The sequence below is a fragment of the Pelodiscus sinensis genome, chromosome 1 (genome assembly GCF_049634645.1).
Source record: "Pelodiscus sinensis isolate JC-2024 chromosome 1, ASM4963464v1, whole genome shotgun sequence".
Taxonomy (NCBI): Eukaryota; Metazoa; Chordata; order Testudines; family Trionychidae; genus Pelodiscus; species Pelodiscus sinensis.
Genome location: NC_134711.1, coordinates 138,093,501 through 138,109,926, shown reverse-complemented (window position 1 = coordinate 138,109,926; position 16,426 = coordinate 138,093,501). Strand labels below are relative to the sequence as shown.

General features: G+C 51.7%; 1 protein-coding gene and 1 non-coding gene across 2 annotated transcripts; both read right to left on the bottom strand.

The window, feature by feature from the left end:
- Positions 1 to 7,130: 7,130 nt before the first annotated feature.
- PHB2 (prohibitin 2) lies at positions 7,131 to 16,403 on the bottom strand. Its single transcript, XM_075903580.1, has 9 exons — positions 16,245 to 16,403; positions 15,993 to 16,141; positions 15,820 to 15,904; positions 15,163 to 15,242; positions 14,700 to 14,884; positions 12,004 to 12,133; positions 11,254 to 11,357; positions 10,774 to 10,851; positions 7,131 to 9,245 (listed from the first exon to the last, which is right to left on the bottom strand). The coding sequence occupies exons 2-9, from the start codon at positions 16,117 to 16,119 to the stop codon at positions 9,165 to 9,167; spliced, it is 870 nt and encodes a 289-aa protein (XP_075759695.1). The 5' UTR covers positions 16,120 to 16,141; positions 16,245 to 16,403; the 3' UTR covers positions 7,131 to 9,164.
- LOC112545984 (small nucleolar RNA U89) lies at positions 10,410 to 10,695 on the bottom strand. Its single transcript, XR_003089580.2, has one exon. It is a non-coding gene; the product is annotated as a small nucleolar RNA U89 (small nucleolar RNA).
- Positions 16,404 to 16,426: the final 23 nt, after the last annotated feature.

Here is a 16,426-nt window from a genome sequence, read left to right as displayed (position 1 = left end):
AAATGCAGCCACCTCTGGGTTTGGAGGCAGTAGCTGTGCAATGGCGGCTCAGCAAGTCAGTCGCTTCTTGTCCTAAATGACTGTGCCAAGAATTCAATCTGCAGCTGCAGCTACAAGCCTGCTGCTTGGGCCAGACTGTTCAGTGTTGGCTGGGCCTGGGCCCTGCGTCACTTCACACCTTGTGGTGACAAGAGCAGGGTCTGTTCCGTAGTGCAGGCAATCAAGAGCCTTGTCTAAGATCTCCGCTGACCAGTGTGGGCTGCCGTGCCAAACTGTGTGTGCGTTTGTGAACAAGAAAAGCTGTTTAAGGAACCAAACAAGAGAGTGTTAACTTGGCCCTGCCAAGGCAGGGGAGTGGCTGGTTGGCACAAGGAACGTTTCAGATGCTTGGACCCTCCGTGCCTCGCGCTGCATGTGACACTGAACAGGATGGGGGAAAGAGAGCAAAACTCAAAAGGCTGCGTCCGTCTGTAGATTCTAGCGTTCACACCCTTCCTAACTATTACTATCCTTTGATCGGTTTCCTTTCAACGATCCAATCTTCAGGGCTGTGTCTACACTGGCACCCTTTTCCACAAAAGGGATGCTAGTGAGACACTTCGGAATTGCAAATTCCGTGGGGGATTTAAATATCCCCTGCGGCATTTGCATGAACATGGCTGCCGCTTTTTTCCGGCTCGGGGTTTTGCCGGAGAAAAGCGCCAGTCTAGATGGGATCTTGCGGAAAATAAGCCCTTTTCTGGAAGATCCCTTATTCCTACTTGAAAGTAGGGATATTTAAATCCCTCACAGAATTTGCAATTCCGAAGTGTCTCATTAGCATCCCTTTTACGGAAAAGGGTGCCAGTGTAGACACAGCCCAGGTGTTTATAGATTGCCAGTTCTGCCTACTTGTTTTTCCCTTTGATATTTCCATACCCTTTGCTCGTTGTTTCCCATCCCCTCTCTTTTTTTCCTCCACCCCCCCCCTTTGTCCCTATTGATTTTCAGTCTGCACATCCTAAACTCAAAACTCTGGTCAGCTGAAGAAGTGGGCTGTGCACATGAAAGCTCATGATTCCATCTACATGTTTTGTTAGTCTAGAAAGTGCTACCAGACCATTTGTTGTTTTTTAAGTTTATCCTGTACAGACTCAGTCAGCTACCCCTTGCAGTATTTAAAGCAGTGATTAATGGCCAGCTTGCTTCTCTCAGTGGTGCATGTCCTCACACTGTGCACATCCGCCAGCTGGAGTGGGGCCCTGAGCGACATTGTCATCTATAGCCTGGCTGCCCTAGCTGTTGGCGGGGCTCCTAGCTGGCTCCCCCCAGCTATCAGGCAGGCACTGGCTCACAGCAGTGGCTCCCCCAAAAGCTGTCAGCCGTGGCCAAGTTCACCACTGTGAGCCACTGCAGGGCTGAGTTTCACAGCAGGGAGCGGATCAGCAGCGAAACTGATATTTTTGACAGTGTCACTGCTGCTGCTGTTTCACCTTTCAGCTCCAGCTCTGGCTGTCTGCCTATGGAAGGCTCACAGCCAGAGCCCTCCTCTCCCTCCCTCAGCCTGGCCCTGGGGCTGACAGCCCAAATGTTTGCCCATGTGAGGATCAGAACTAGTGCGCCACTCCCTGCGCTGCAGCTGGCAGCCAGAGAGGAAATGTGAAATAGCAGCTGTGACACTACCAAGAACGGCATTTTCACCGGGGGGGGGGGTTGCTTCTTGAAGGGAAACCAAGCCCTCCTCAGAGCTCACAACACGGCCTCTTGGCTGTAGGGTGCACAGGGAGAGCTCCAGCTGTGAGCCCCTCTGCTAAGGCCCAGGTAGGAGACCTGCTGCTACAGCTGGGCAGTAAATGTGGCCATCGATATGCACACTAAGCCGCCTGCAGAGGTGATGTTATGTCAGTGTAGCAGGCCCCCACTTCTGCAGAAACAGCAACATAGACACTGATGTGATTGGGTAAGACGCTTTACCTGGATGTAACATTGTAGTGCAGACCACACAGGCAACCCCGCACACTAGCCTAGTCTTCATCATGCCCTATATGGTGAGATTAAAACGTAACCAGGAGGCTTGGGAGCAAGAGGTTACACCTGCCTGGCCCCAGGAGAGGGCGATGTGTGGAGCCCGCAAAAGCCCTGGCTGGGAGTGGTGTGAGGGCTGGCCTGCTGGCAGGAAAAGGGTGATGAGTCCTGGGTGAGGGCTGTTTCTGCACTGAACAATGCCCGTGCAGGGGAAGGAGGTGGCATGCAGCTAAGCCAGAGGGCTCGTTTGTCCCAGGAAAGTCAGAGTGCACCAAGCGGTGCCACGGCTGCAAGGTGGCTGGGGACTCCGGCAGAAGCAGAGAGGAAAGGTCAATGCTGCCTGAAGTGAATGTTTAACACTGCAGGCCCCAAACACTACTATGGGGCAGGGCAGAGCGCCCTGAGCTGGGGGAGGGGAGCTGAGATAACAGCCATGAGGCTCCCCAGGGCCCAGTCTGGGTGTTTTAAAGCCAAGGTGATTTTGACCAGGCTTTATAGGAACAAGGGGGGGACGGTTGATTCCTGTGGCTGAGTGACCCACTCAGGGCTGGCAGGTTGTTGGCTAGCCAGCTCTGTGGGCCAGAAATCAGGAATGCAGCAGCTCCAGAGCAAGGCAGTGAAAGGGTGGTGGTCACATTCCTGTCCCCCAGAGCTGTATTCTCCCCCCATGCTTGGAACCCAATGCCCAGCTCCATGTTCATGCCACCCATGGCCCTACAGATGGTGCTAGCCTGGGTTAGCTGCCCCCATTTCCTTAACCCAATGGTAAGTGTCCCCCCACTAATGGGCCTGGTGCCAGTGTGAACCAGCAGTCTGGGGCATGACAAAAGCAGGGAGCAGCTAATGAGACTATACAAACAGCCCCACTGGGCCAGAGCAATGACCTCTCTTGCCCCCAGCTGCTGCTAGTGGGTGGTGCCAGGTGCCCCAAAAAGGGCTGAACAGAGCCAGGCAACGGTTGAGTGATCCATCTCATCATCCAGTCCCAGCTTCAGGTGATCAGAGGCTCTGGGACACCCAGAGCATGGAGCTGCATCCTGCCCCCTTGGCTGACAGCCATGGATAGAGCTGTCTTCCAGGAAAGTAGCTCGCTCATTTCTGAACCCAGTTGTTCTCGTGGCTGTCATAACCCCGGCACAGCAGCTCTGACATCACTTTGCCATCTACACACAAGGAGGCATGTGGCAACTGACACTGCAATAGCGTTCTCCTGAGCCTCAGATGCCTCGCACACATCAGTTACCATGTGCGCAGCAATGCCAATTCGTTGGGAGACAGGTGGGGCTCTCTCAGCACTGCACAGCCAGAGGGCCCAGGGGCAGCCTCTCCCCTTCTAGAGCACCTGGGCTAGGAAAGGCAGATGCAAGAGAGCTGGGGAGAAGCCCCCCAGCTGCTGCAATTCCAGGCTCTCCCCACCAGCGGTCCGGGAGCAGTTTTGATTCCTCTTAGGCCAGTGGTCTCCAACCTTTTTACACAGAAGATCACTTTTAAAATCTCAGAACAGGTAAAGATCTACCGCCCCGCCTCTTCCTTGAAGCCCCGCCCTCTCTATTCTCCTCCTGTCCATCATTTGCTATCCCCAGCCCTTACTTACACACTCTGGCTACATCTAGGCTGTCTCTACACTGCACCCCTTTTCCAGAAAAGGGATGCAGATGAGACAAGTCAGAATTACAAATGCCGCGGGGATTTAAATTTTCCCCACTGCATTTGCATGAACATGGCTGCCGCTTTTTTCCGGCTCGGGGCTTTGCCGGAAAAAAGCGCCAGTCTAGTCAGGGATCTTTCAGAAAATAAAGCCTTTTCCAAAAGATCCCTTATTCCTCTTAAAATAAGGGATCTTTCGGAAAAGGCTTTATTTTCTAAAAGCTCCGCGAGTAGACTGGCGCTTTTTTCTGGCAAAGCTCTGTGCCGAAAAAAAGTGGCAGCCATTTTTATGCTAATGAAGTGGGGGAGATTTAAATCCCTGCTTCATTTGCAATTGCGATGTGTCTAATTTGCATCCCTTTTACGAAAAAGGGATGCAATCTAGACGTAGCCGCTGATAAAGTTTATTTTTAAATTATGTAATATATAAAATTAAAATCTCGTTTATAGTTATGAAATAAATGGTCTGTTTTTTATTCATGCTATTTAAATCTAAAATGAAGCATTTATAATTATACATTTTGTGGGGAAAGTTCTGCAGCTAGGGGCAGGGGAGAGGGAACAAGGTGCTGGGAGGGCAGAGGACAGGGTTCTGCAGCAGGGAACAGGGTGCCAGTGGGGACAGAGTTCAGGGAATGGGGACAGAGTTCTGTAGCTGGGGACAGGGGAGTAGGGTCTGGGGAGTGGGGGCAGGGTGCCAGTGGCAGCAGAGAGTCCCCTGCATCTGCCTCCTCCCAGGATTCTCCCCTTCCCAGAGGGAAGCCAGCACATGCCTCCGCTCCCCCCCACGGGGCAGGGAACCCCCTCGCGTGCCTGTCCCGGGGCCAACCCCCTCTCCCGTGGCAGGGCCAAACTCACGCGGGTGCCTGCCCCAGGGCCAAACCCCACCCTTCCATGGCATGGCCCGGCCCATCCCTTCTCCTCCCACAGCATGGCCAACCCCCGCGGGCACCTGCCCCGGGGCCAAACCCCCCTTCCACAGTGCAGCTCAGCCCGGCCTGGCCCAGCCCAACCAACCCCTGCCCTCCCCTCCTGCAGCAAGGCCAAACCCCCCTCCTGTGGCACTGCCCAGCCAAACCCCGGGGCCAACCCCCACTCCTACAGCACAGGGATACCCCTGCTCTCAAGTCACCCCTCCAGCGCTAGCAGCACCGGGAAGCCTCCGCACTCCTCCTCTGGGGCTGACGCCCGCTCCCCCAGCATGCAACAGAGCTGTAGGAGAGGAGTAGCCCGTGCACTTCCAGAACTCCCAGAAGTGACGCGGGCTTCAAACAGGACTTTTGTCCACCCTGCGGGAAGCCGGCACTACACTAGAGGTAGGTAGCGGGGCTTCTCGGGGGTGGGGAAAATGGGGAGTGGGGTTGCCCGAATGCCTTGCGATCGACTGGGCAAGGCCTTGCGATCGATGGGTTGGTGACCACGGTCTTAGGCTATGGCTACACTGGCGGCTTCTTGCACAAGACTATCTTACACAAGGGTTCTTGTGCAAGAAAACATCCACACTGCCATGTACAAGCTGTGCTTTTGTACAAAAGTATCCATGGCAGTGTGGAAACTCTCTTACACAAGAAAGCTCTGATGGCCATTTTCGCCATAGGGCTTTCTTGCGCAAGAAACCCCTGCTGAGCATCCACACTGCCCTCTTGCACGAGAGTGCTTACACCTGATAAAAAAGAAGCCCTCTCTCACCACACCATACTGTAAATTTCCTTACACAAGAATGGCTGTACTTGCATAAGAAGCCATGGCTGTGTCTACACTGGCATGAATTTCTGGAAATGCTTAAAACAGAATACTATTCCGTTTTCAGTTTTTCCAGAAAAGGAGCGTCTACATTGGCAGGCTGCTTTTCCGGAAAAGCCCTTTTTCCGGAAAAGCGTCTGGGGCCAATGTAGACGCACTTTTCCGGAAAAGAGCGCCGATCGCCATTTTTTCCGGAAAAGACTACTGGGCTGTCTACACTGGCCCTTTTCTGGAACAGTGTTCCGGAATAAGGACTTCTGCTCCCGCTCGGGCATAATAGTTTTTCCGGAATAGCAGCTGATTTTGTACAGTAGAGCATCGTTGCTTTTCCGGAAATTCAAGGGCCAGTGTAGACAGCTCGCAGCTTATTCCGGAAAAGCGACTGATTTTCCAGAATAAGTGGCCCAGTGTAGACACAGCCCATGAGTGTAGACGTAGCCTTGGGCTACATCTACACTGGCACATTCTCACACAAAAACTCTTTTATGGACGAGTTCTTCTGCAAAAACTCTTTGACTGCGTCTAGACTAGCATGATTTTACAGAAATACTTTTAATTGAAAAGTTTTGCGGAAATACTTTTAACAGAACTGGCCACGGATGCTTTTGCACAAAAGCATCCGTGGCCAGTCTAGACATGATTTTGCGCAAGAAAGCCCCGATCGCCATTTTAGCCATCGGGGCTTTTTTGCACAAAACAGTTCTTCCCTGTCTACACTGGCCCTCTTGCGCAAGTATTCTTGGGCAAGAGGGCTTTTTCCCCGAGCGGGAGCGTGAAAGTAACTGCGCAAGAAGCACTGATTTTGTACATTACAAAGTCAGTGCTCTTGTGCAAATTCAAGTGGCCAGTGCAGACAGCTGGCAAGCTTTTGCGCAAAATCTTGCCAAGCTAGACGCACCCTTCTAGAAGAGAGCGTCTACACTGGCATGTGCTTTTGCACAAGAGCATCCATGCCAGCGTAGACGCTCTCTTGCGCAAGAAAGCTCTGATGGCCATTTTAACCATAGGGCTTTCTTGCGCAAGAAATTAATGTTGCCTGTCTACACTGGCCTTTTCTGGAAGAGCTCTTGCGCAAGAAGCCCTGATTTTCTACAATACAACGTCAGTTTACTTGCACAAGAACACGCGGCCAGTGTAGACAGGTGGCATGATTTTGCGCAAGAGCAGCCATTTTCATGCAAGAATGCGCCAGTGTGGACACAGTCTTAGAAGGAAACTGCTTAAAGTATTGGCACCATGCAAGGTGCTCAGCAAAGCATCCACCCCATTCGCCCTGCAGCAGCAGATGGGAGGGGAGGTGCTGGGCAGGCCTCCTACAGGAAACATGAGAATAAAAAGAGACAGTTTAATTCAGCTTTGAGAAAAGCAAAGGGATGAAGATGGTGTTGGGGAGGAAGTGTCATTACCCTAAATCTAGCTGGTACTGAGCAAGCAATGCATGGAGAGGACTGATTAAACAGCCCTGCTCAGCCAGCTCCCAAGCAGGCAGTGTGGGGCTGTGGGCCTTATTCCAGCCCTGGGCTCAGGCAGCTGAAATGGCAGCAAGCAGGCTCCGTGAAGCGTCTCACCGCTCAGGCCTTGCCACAAGTGCAGCAGACTTGGGTATCAGTGTGTGTTGGCAGCAGAGCATCAGCTCCATTCATCTGTCCCCTGTAGCACAAAGAGGGTTTCCCCCTCCCCCACTGCCACCCCACCAGATACACAAAATACAGTCTCCACCCCACACACACCTGGGACACATTTTGAGTTTTTTATTTTTACAAACTTCTGAAAGAATCACTGAGCAGACTAGATTGTGTGATCTGAGAGCAGAAGCCCCTTGAAAGCCTTCATCCATGAGCTTCCCACAGGGTGGGGGGGGAGGAATAGAAACTCAATAGTCATCGAACTGAAAGTTGGGTGCTGTTACCAAAATATAAAGGCCTCACAGGCTTGGCAGACAGCAGTTATGGTTCTAGCCCTATAAAAATCCAAGCTCTAGAAGAGGCGGGGTGTGAACAGGTCCCCAAGGGCTCTCACTGGTCCTCCAAATGGGATTGGACAGCACACACATGAAGGAGGAATTAAACCAGCCAACTGCTGAAACCCAATGGCAGAGAGGGCTCCCAACACTGGGAAACAGGGACCAACTAGGCCACTGCATTGGGAATTTCGAAGGGGGTGAGATGGCGATCGATGAAAGCGAACAGGCCCCAGGGGAGGGCCCAGGCAGAGGAGGAGTCTCGCCAAGTCACTCGCTCGGCCAGCTGGTGTGAATGGCTTCATTTCTTGCCCTGTTTCATTAGGAGGCTGTCACTGCAGGAGAGAGAAATGAGCCATTACAGACTGCACAGGCAGGGAGAGTTTAATCAGCAGATCCAGCCTGTCCACATGCCCCAGTAGCAGCGCCGGGAACAGAGCTGGCTTCCAGTCCTGGCTAAACTAGCATCTCTCAAAGCTCCATGACCCCTGGGAGAAGTAGCCGTTCAGCCCTTCTTACAGTGGCAGAGTCGAAGGCAGAGGAGGAAATAACTCCAGGTCGCACAAGATGCGGCCACAGCGGAAACAGAACCCGGGAGTCTTGACTCCCAAGCCCCACTCTAGCAGCTGGCCTACCCGTGTCACAGGTGGGATTCAGCAGGGGCAGGAGAGAACCATAAACACCAGAGGCCTTTGAGAGCATGGAGGGAGTTTACACTCCAAGGGGACTGAAAGAGCCTCTGAGGAAAAGGAACCTGCATGGAGAAAGCCCCCCTCCACACAACAGAGCTCACCTACAGCATGCAATGCCCATGCAAGCTGCCTCCTTCCATGATCCCAGCCTGCCTGAGCCTGGGCTCCCCACACCACCTGCCTGCCTGCCTGTCACACTGGGGCACCTCACAGTGTGACGTATCTGCCCGCAGCACATCCCTGGGAGCTAGGACAGTGCTACCAGTCCATGTACAGCTGGGGAGCAGACAGATGTGAAGGCCTATGTTCTCACAGGCACTTAAGCACCAAACTCCCACGGAGTTGCCAAAGTCACACAGAAAGTCTGTAGCAGAGAACTAGACTCAAGTGTCATGCTAGTGCTCAAACCCCTAGACCACCCTCTTCCTTATGGTGCACTTCCCTTGTGGCCTGAACTGCTGATAGCCACCAGCCCTGCTCCCATGCGCTGGAAAAGGCATCACCCAAAGTGACAAGTGCCTTACCTTCCTCTGCAGGGCAGGAGAGGCAGCCACGAGAGAGAAAAGAGAAAAACAATTAGATTTAACTTGATCTGACCTGAGCTTGCATTACCGGTCCCATTGTGCATTAAATGCGCATGTGGCCTCCTCCCTCCTTGCTCCCAGGGGGAAAGGGGACATTGGGGCCATGTGGCCTCTTCCCTCCCAGTTGCTCCAAGGATGCTGGGGCAGGTGTGCACATGCTCTTCCGCTCCCTGTGGGAGATGGGGGTGGCGCACACTCGGCACACTGCACCTCTTCCTCCCCTCCCCAGGGTGGGAGAGGGGCCTCAGCAAAGGGGGCGAGGCTGTAGGCGGGGCTAGTGGCCTGCCTCCGCCTAGAAACTTCTCTTCTCAAATGTTCTTTGTGACAGACAGCGTGACAGACATCTCTCCTTTTATAACAGTATAAATACAGACAAGCAAGGCCCTCCCGTACAATCCATGGACTGCCCTACTCAAGGGAAATAGGATTCAGGGACATCTCTGGGGGCTCAGAACGCCTTTAACATTCATATACAGAGGGAGTGAGCTTCGGGAAAAGGGAAGAATCCACCTTCTGGAGTCTCTCTGAACCACCTTACCTGGTGAAGTCCGAATCCTGTAGGTTCAACTGCAAGTTATCTGCTGTGAGATACACACGGTTCTGCGACGCTGCAATCTGGAAGACAGACCAAGTGAGGGCAGGATGGCTGAAGTGGGGGCAAGTTTGCAGAAGGGTGGGGTCAATGAGGCCCCTTCACCTCCTTACAACTGCTACCTTGCAGACATTTTGTGTGTGTGAGTGTGAAAGAAAGAAAGAAACGGACTCTGTGCTGTTGAGTGTAGTCTGGGTCCTTGGGAGGTGATGACCCGGGGGCTTTCAGGGAGGTTTTTAAGAACAGGCTGAACACATACTTGTGAGGGATGCTCTGGGTTTATTTGGCCCTGCCCAAGTAGAGGACCGGACTAGAGGACCTCTCAAGGTCCCCTCCAGCCCTACACTGCTATGATCTATGACACCTGCCGAGGCTGCACCAGTTACCCTTTAAACTCAGTTTAAACACAAATGTAATTAAGTTGGTGCAAAATCGTGTGGACATTCTTAATCAGATTTAAACCTGGTTTCTGTTGAGTTGCCATAAATTAAAACAGAACTGGGTCCAGATGAATCAATTGAAGCTAGGCTTACAATCAAATCCCAAAGGTCTACACATCAGGAGTGGGCAATAGTTTTTGATAAGAGGCCACTGCAAGAATTTGGTAAGTGGTCAAGGGCTCCACTCTTTGTTAATGGAGGAGGTGAAGGATCTGGGATGGAGGTGGGGGGAAAGGAAGCTTAGTGTAAAGGATTGGTATGCAGGAGGGAGTGGGGTGGCAGGTGCAGGCTCTGGCCAGGAGTCGCTCACCTTAGGCGGCTCCGGACCAGCAGCCTAGCAGGCCCCTCAGGCAGGCTCCCTCCGTCACAGCCACATGCTGCTCCAAGCAGCTGGCTGTGGTGGGCCATGTGCTTTTTGTGTCCCCCTTTGGCAGGAGGGATACTCTGTGTGCTGCCTGCGCTGCAAGCACAGCCCAGGTAAGCTGAGAGACTGTGCCGGGGCTTGGGTAGCATGCAAGGCCCCTCCCCCAAGGGCACACAGCAAGCACATAGCCCCTGCAACCAGCTGCTTTGAGCAGCGTGCTGGGACACAAGCAGGGCACTCCTGCTGGGCAGCGGGGCGTTTGTATCTGGTCCATATTCTGCCTGCCTCCGGTCTACCTGGAGCTCTCTATTGGTACAAGAGCACATCTTAGTTACAGTAGTACCAGTCTGAATAAGGACAAAGTCATGCCCTACATCCAGGGCCATCAGATTTGGAGAACTTGTGCTCATTCCATCTTCCATCACATTGACCTCTGACACCCAAGCAGGCATGTGCCCCTTTCCCACACCACAGGTACTGGGGCCTCTCGGTAGCTGTGGCTGGGTATAGGATGCTGATATAGATCTGACTTTACGGTGGGGGGAGGCTCCTACTCCCCCACCAAGATCACAGATCAGTACAGGCAACCCCCACTTGACAGAACAGTGGGGTGAAAAGGGGAAAGGTCAGGAGGAAGCAGGTCACATTCGCCTTTGACTCATCACATGGCCTCTGGGCTGTGGGGTGTGCAAACAGGACTGTGAAGCAGAATGAGACAGGCACCCCACCCCACCCCACCCCACTCACAGTCTTGGAGATGTTCTGGGCAGCTCGGATCTTGCGCAGCTTGATATAGCCTGGGTTCTTGCTCAATGCTTCGCCAATGTGGGACCCACAGTAAGTTAAGGGGGAATCTTCTAACAGACCCTTGCCCAGCTTCCCCTCCTAACAGTAACCACATTCTGTCTGAAACAATGAGCATGGCATCAGTTTGACCTTTGGCTCCAGGGACAGCACATGCCCCCCCCAAGCCACAGGCAATGGGATGACAAGAGCTGGATGTAGATCAAGTCAACTGTCAGTTGGGAATGGAGGCTCCAGCCTACACCAAGACCAAAGGCGAACACAGACAGCCCCCTTGCTCTGCCCAGAGAAGAGTGACACCGGTCACATCTGCCTTCAGTCCCTGTGCGTGCACCTCTCAGGCTGACAGAGGCACCCTGTGTTCCAGCCCATGCCAGACACTCTGACCAACCCCTCCTCCTCCCCAGGGCATGAAAAGGATATCATCTTGGCAGCCGTGGCTTCCCCCTCTGCCTGGACAATCTTTTGCCTCTGTTCCTGCTTGGCCTTCTCCACCAGAAACTGGGCTCGCTGGGCCTCTTGCTGAGCTAGGGAGGGAAAAGGCCAAAATCAGAGACATCAGAACCAGGTCCCATCTTTTTAAATCCCATGGCAGGATCCTTCCTACAGTCTGTTCCTTGGGGCTTGTGCTTCTCAGGGCCTGCCATTACAGTATCTTGGACCCTTGCCTAGCTCATCATTATTGTCCACGTCTTAGAAAGGGAACCCCTAAGGATGTGTTGGCTGTATCCAGCACAGGGCGGCGGGGCACCCTAGGCACAACCACGATACAGCTACAAGCACCAAGAGTCAGGAACTAAAGGAGCGGAGCTCCCTGAAGCAATGGCAACTCAGGGATGGAGAATCTTTAGTCCAGCTTCCATGATAAAGCACTTTCAAATGCTGCCCGTCAAATACACAGGTCTGGATGCTGGCCAAGGGACCCAGACTTTGGCAAGAGCTGACTGTGATTACAGCCCTGGGATGCTAGTGCCATTGAGACACAACTTGTGGCACTAAGTTGCCTGATGCGAAAAGGAAAGGAATGGAGCTGTCTGTGGCTGATGCTCCCAGTAGCATCCTAGCATTCACCTGTCACAGAGGCAGACGTGCTCAGGATTCCAAACCATAAGGGCCACTCCAGCGTACTCACTTCCTAGCACTGGGCTGGGCTTGCAGGCAGCTCCAACTCACCCACTTGCTTGGCCTCAACAGCTGCTGTGTATTCACGGCTAAAACTCAGCTCTGTGATAGCCACATCATCCAAGATGAGGCTGAAATCCTTGGCTCGCTCTGTCAGTTCCCGTCGGATAAGCAGAGAGACCTGAAATACAAGGGTGGGGAGGAGGAGGACTGTAACCCACTGAACTCTTCCTTTACCATTCTCTCCAAAGCATCACTACCTCCCTCTCCTTCAGTCCACTTCCTAGGGTCCCTAGTATCCTGAATAACAAGGAGAGGATTCTTGGGTAGCCAGGACCCTTGAATATCCAAGACCTACAGAGGCCAGGACCATCTGCTGCACGGAAAAACTATAAGAGACCCTGCAGCCAACAGATGTGGAAAAATGTGACCCCTATTAGGTTTTGGCCTAGTCTCTAAAAGTCAGAGATCAGCTTAAATGCTGGAGCATGAATTTTAATATCCCTTCCAAAAATGGTATGGGCTGTTAAAATGTTAATGTTGCCATTAACTGAGTTCTCTCAGTCCTCAGCAACACTTTCGTGGCAATGATTTCCTAAGTTTACATCACACAGCGTGGAAGCGTTTCCTACTATGAGGTCTGAATTTCCCACCTTTCAATGTAGGTGTTCACTTGTTCTGAGACAAGGCCAAGAGAAGTTTCGGAGCTCTTTTTTCTACAGGGGTCATTATTGTAGAGACTTATGTCCCCTATTTGTCTCCTTTCTAAGGAAACAATCCCAGTGACCCCCTGATCATTCTCCACTCTTCTCTGAACTGCCTCCAGCCTGCAATATCCATTGGAGACGCCGTGATCAATACTGCACACAGTATCTAGAGAAGGCTGTACCAGTGATGTATATAAAGGCATTACAATATTCCCTGTATTATTCACAATCCTTTTCCATATGTCTCCTAATACTCTGTTTTTCTTTTTGACCACAGAGGCTATGACTGAGCTGTCTGTGATGTCCAGGTCTCTCTTGAGCTGATACAGTTAATATTGAATCCTGCAGTATAAAGTAAACCAGAGGTTCAGCTCCCCCCCCCCCCCCATGCATTATTTTGCATTCCCTGACAAGGGACTTCATTTGGTAGCACGTGGCCCAGTTCTCTAGCATGTCCGGGTCTCTTTAAAGTTCCTCCCAGTCCCTCTCTTGTCCAGACTAACCCAAATAACTATTATTTGCATATTTTGCTTCTTCACTGCTGAATATACAATATATCCCTTTCTCCATTACTTCTCTTATATGCGCAAGTACCATTTTCTATCCTCCAGAAGAGGTTGCTAATGAGAAAGCGACTATTCTTTTTAGCAACTCCAATACTTCATCCTGAAACTCCTTCTGAGCTATATCCCAGCAGGGCCTGGTGATTTATTGCCTTGTAAATGATCAATGTGGAATGGACCTCATCTTCATATCAGAAAGGACAGAAAATTATAGGAATCCCTCTAACATCTCAGTGCTGAAGTCTGGTGTCAGGAGAATATGCAACTTCTCAATCAAATCTTTATCCTCCTTAATCGTACTCTTAAACCTCTGATAATCCAAGGGACTCACCAATTTTCTCAGGCTTCCTGCTTCTGATACATTGAAATAATCTAATTTGTTTTATGACTTTCGCTATTTTCTCTTCAAACTATCTCTTCCCTTTAAATTTTCCTCTTCCACATTGCCTGCTACAATGTATTCACCCGTTCATTTGCTTCATAATGACTAGCTTCTGAAATTATGAAGGATTTCTGTTTGGCTTGAATAGCATCTTCAGTTAGTCATACGGATTCACTCTTTGCCTTTCAGGATCCTTTTTAGTTCAACAGTGCCCATGTCTTCTCTATTTTTTTTAGAAGTAGAATCAATTCTATCTCTTGGAATTTTATCTGCTTCTTTATCATTTAACTTCTTTTGACTAACTTACTCATTTTATTGAAATCCCCCTTTCTAAAGTTTAGTGTCACTTTTTGGTATCGTAGGAGCCCAAAAGATGTTGAATCTTATTAAACTGTGGTTATGATTATTTAGTGGTTGTGCTACTGTAACTTCATGACAGCTTCTTAAGACTAACATGAACAAATATTTTCTCTCTTGTGCAGTTTAGAACTTGCTTCTTGGAACAGCTATCACTTAAAATGTTGATGAAAAGCTTCCATTGTGCTATTGGACCAGGCTGCTTGTGGGAAGTTAAAACCCCCATTATTGCCATTAGGTTTTCCTGCTTTTGATGTCTCTCTACACTGTGCACTCAAATTGCTTTTTTTAAACTGGAGGCCAGTAATACATTCTTCCATCTTGGGATCTGTATCCCTGGAGATTCAATGGTGTGGTTCTGGGCTATAAGAATTTTTCTATAAAATCTTTTTGATACAGCAGTGCTCTGCCAGTGTACTCTGTCTATATTATATAGATTGACCATAGGCCAATGTAAAGAAATTTACATTTAGCCTCCATGACCTCTTTCCTGCATTTCCCTGTTACTGCTCCCAACACGTACCAGAACCAAAAGTTCCACCTCACTCACCAGAAGCCAGTGGAGGTTTCTCATAGTATCCACTGCCTTTGAACCTGGTGCCAACAGATAATCCTTCCACACCCACCTCTGTCCCTTGTCCATCCTGTGCTGTGAAGGGGGTTGGGAGTGGGGAAGAAGGAGGGGATAGCTAACTCCAGGCAAGCTCTACCATTCCAGGTCCTCCACCATAGGGTTACCTGAGCTCGTTGAGTGATGAGTTGGGAAGCATTGAACTTGGCCACAACACTTTTGAGCACCTCATTGACAATGGAAGGAAGGACCCGCTCCTCATAGTCCAGACCCAGGCGCTGGTACATTTTGGGCAGCTCTGCAGCATTGGGGCGTGAAAGGACACGCAGAGAGATGTTCACCATCTGTAGATCTAAGAGACAGAGAATCAGATTGACTGGATCACCTTCCAGCCTGGCAATGTTCCAGCTCTGCCAATACTCCTAAATTTGCAGGCCCCAAGCCAATATTCCAGTCATAGGCTCTCCACTAACTGATAAAGTTTTACTCCTGGACTGCAGCCCCATCCCACTATTCCAATCCTGTGCATGCTCAGCTCTGCTTAGGCGCCACAACATGCTCTAATATTCTAGTGCTGGGCTAATACAGAAATAATTGGCAAAGGACTGTGCCCTAAGAAAATGGTCTCACCTTTAGAGCCTGTTGGGGAGGAGATTTTTCGGGGATGAGCTCGGATATCATAAATTATCGGATACTGAAACCAGGGAACTCTGAAACGCCAAGGATTAAATGTTATACAGTAAACAGAGGTATCAAGAAGGCGAGAAAGCGGTTGGGGACAGAGCGTGAACGTGTGGGAGAGGAGGGGGGAGACAGTGAGATCAAACACTGAAGAATATCAAAGAAGGATAAAACAATATTTAAAGGACTAACTTAGGACTTGAACGATCATATTTTCAAAGGAAAAACAAGACACTCCAGCTACTTGTTTGAGTTGCCACCCCACCAAGGATGTGGTCAGTCGTGGGGACCCTGCCGTCACCCACTCCTGCACATGCTGGAAAGCTGTGTCCCTCCCCTACCCCGCTTGGGGGTGGTATTGCCACTTAACCCCCGCACGTCCTCCATACCCCACTATTTGGCCTGTGGGCTGCTATCATCTGATCAAGCAGCAGAAAGTAGTGCAAAGCAGAAAGCTCTGGGCGCACAGTCCAACCACTCAGGTTGCTGGTCTGACGGTCGTTTTCTGTAGGAGTTAGGAGACCTCCATGGGCCCAGTGACCACCAAAGAACCCAGGGTTAGGGCTCACACCCCAGGAACCTTCGTCCCTCCAAGCACCCCCCTACCTGAAGTGCAGCCCCTCAGCCATGATCGTGTCCGGCTGGATCCCACCGATGCGGTTGAAGAATATCGCCCGCTGGCCTCCTTCCACTGCGGGCAGAGCGGGAACGGGTCAGGGGCGCGCAAGGGGGCGGGGAGGGGGCGGCTGGCGGGAGGGGCCGGCGGCAGCGGGACTCACCGGTGAAGATCGACTCGCGGACTCCGTAGGCGACGGCGCCGGCTCCCAGCAGCAGCTTGAGGGCGGTGCCCATCCCGCGCGGCCCGGCCGGCAGCCGCCCCGCCAAGTCCTTCAGGTTCTGGGCCATGGCGAGCTCGGGCAGGCGGGCGCTGCGGGACGGACAGTGAGTGAGACAGACAGACAGACAACCCCTCCCCCCCGCCCGGCACGAGAGACTCGGGTCGCGCTCCCCGGCCAGCAGCCAGCCCTCACCTGCCCCCACGTTGCCGCACAGGAGGGAGAAAGGGCACCGGAAGTGTCCGCGCTCTAACCCTCCGACGGGAACAGGTGACCGGAAGCGGCTTTCCCCTTTTCCAAGATGGCGACCTGAGATTTTAAAAACGGGCTAAGGACGCGCCCGCCTCAGGTAAGGCTGACGGGAACCGAGCGCGCCA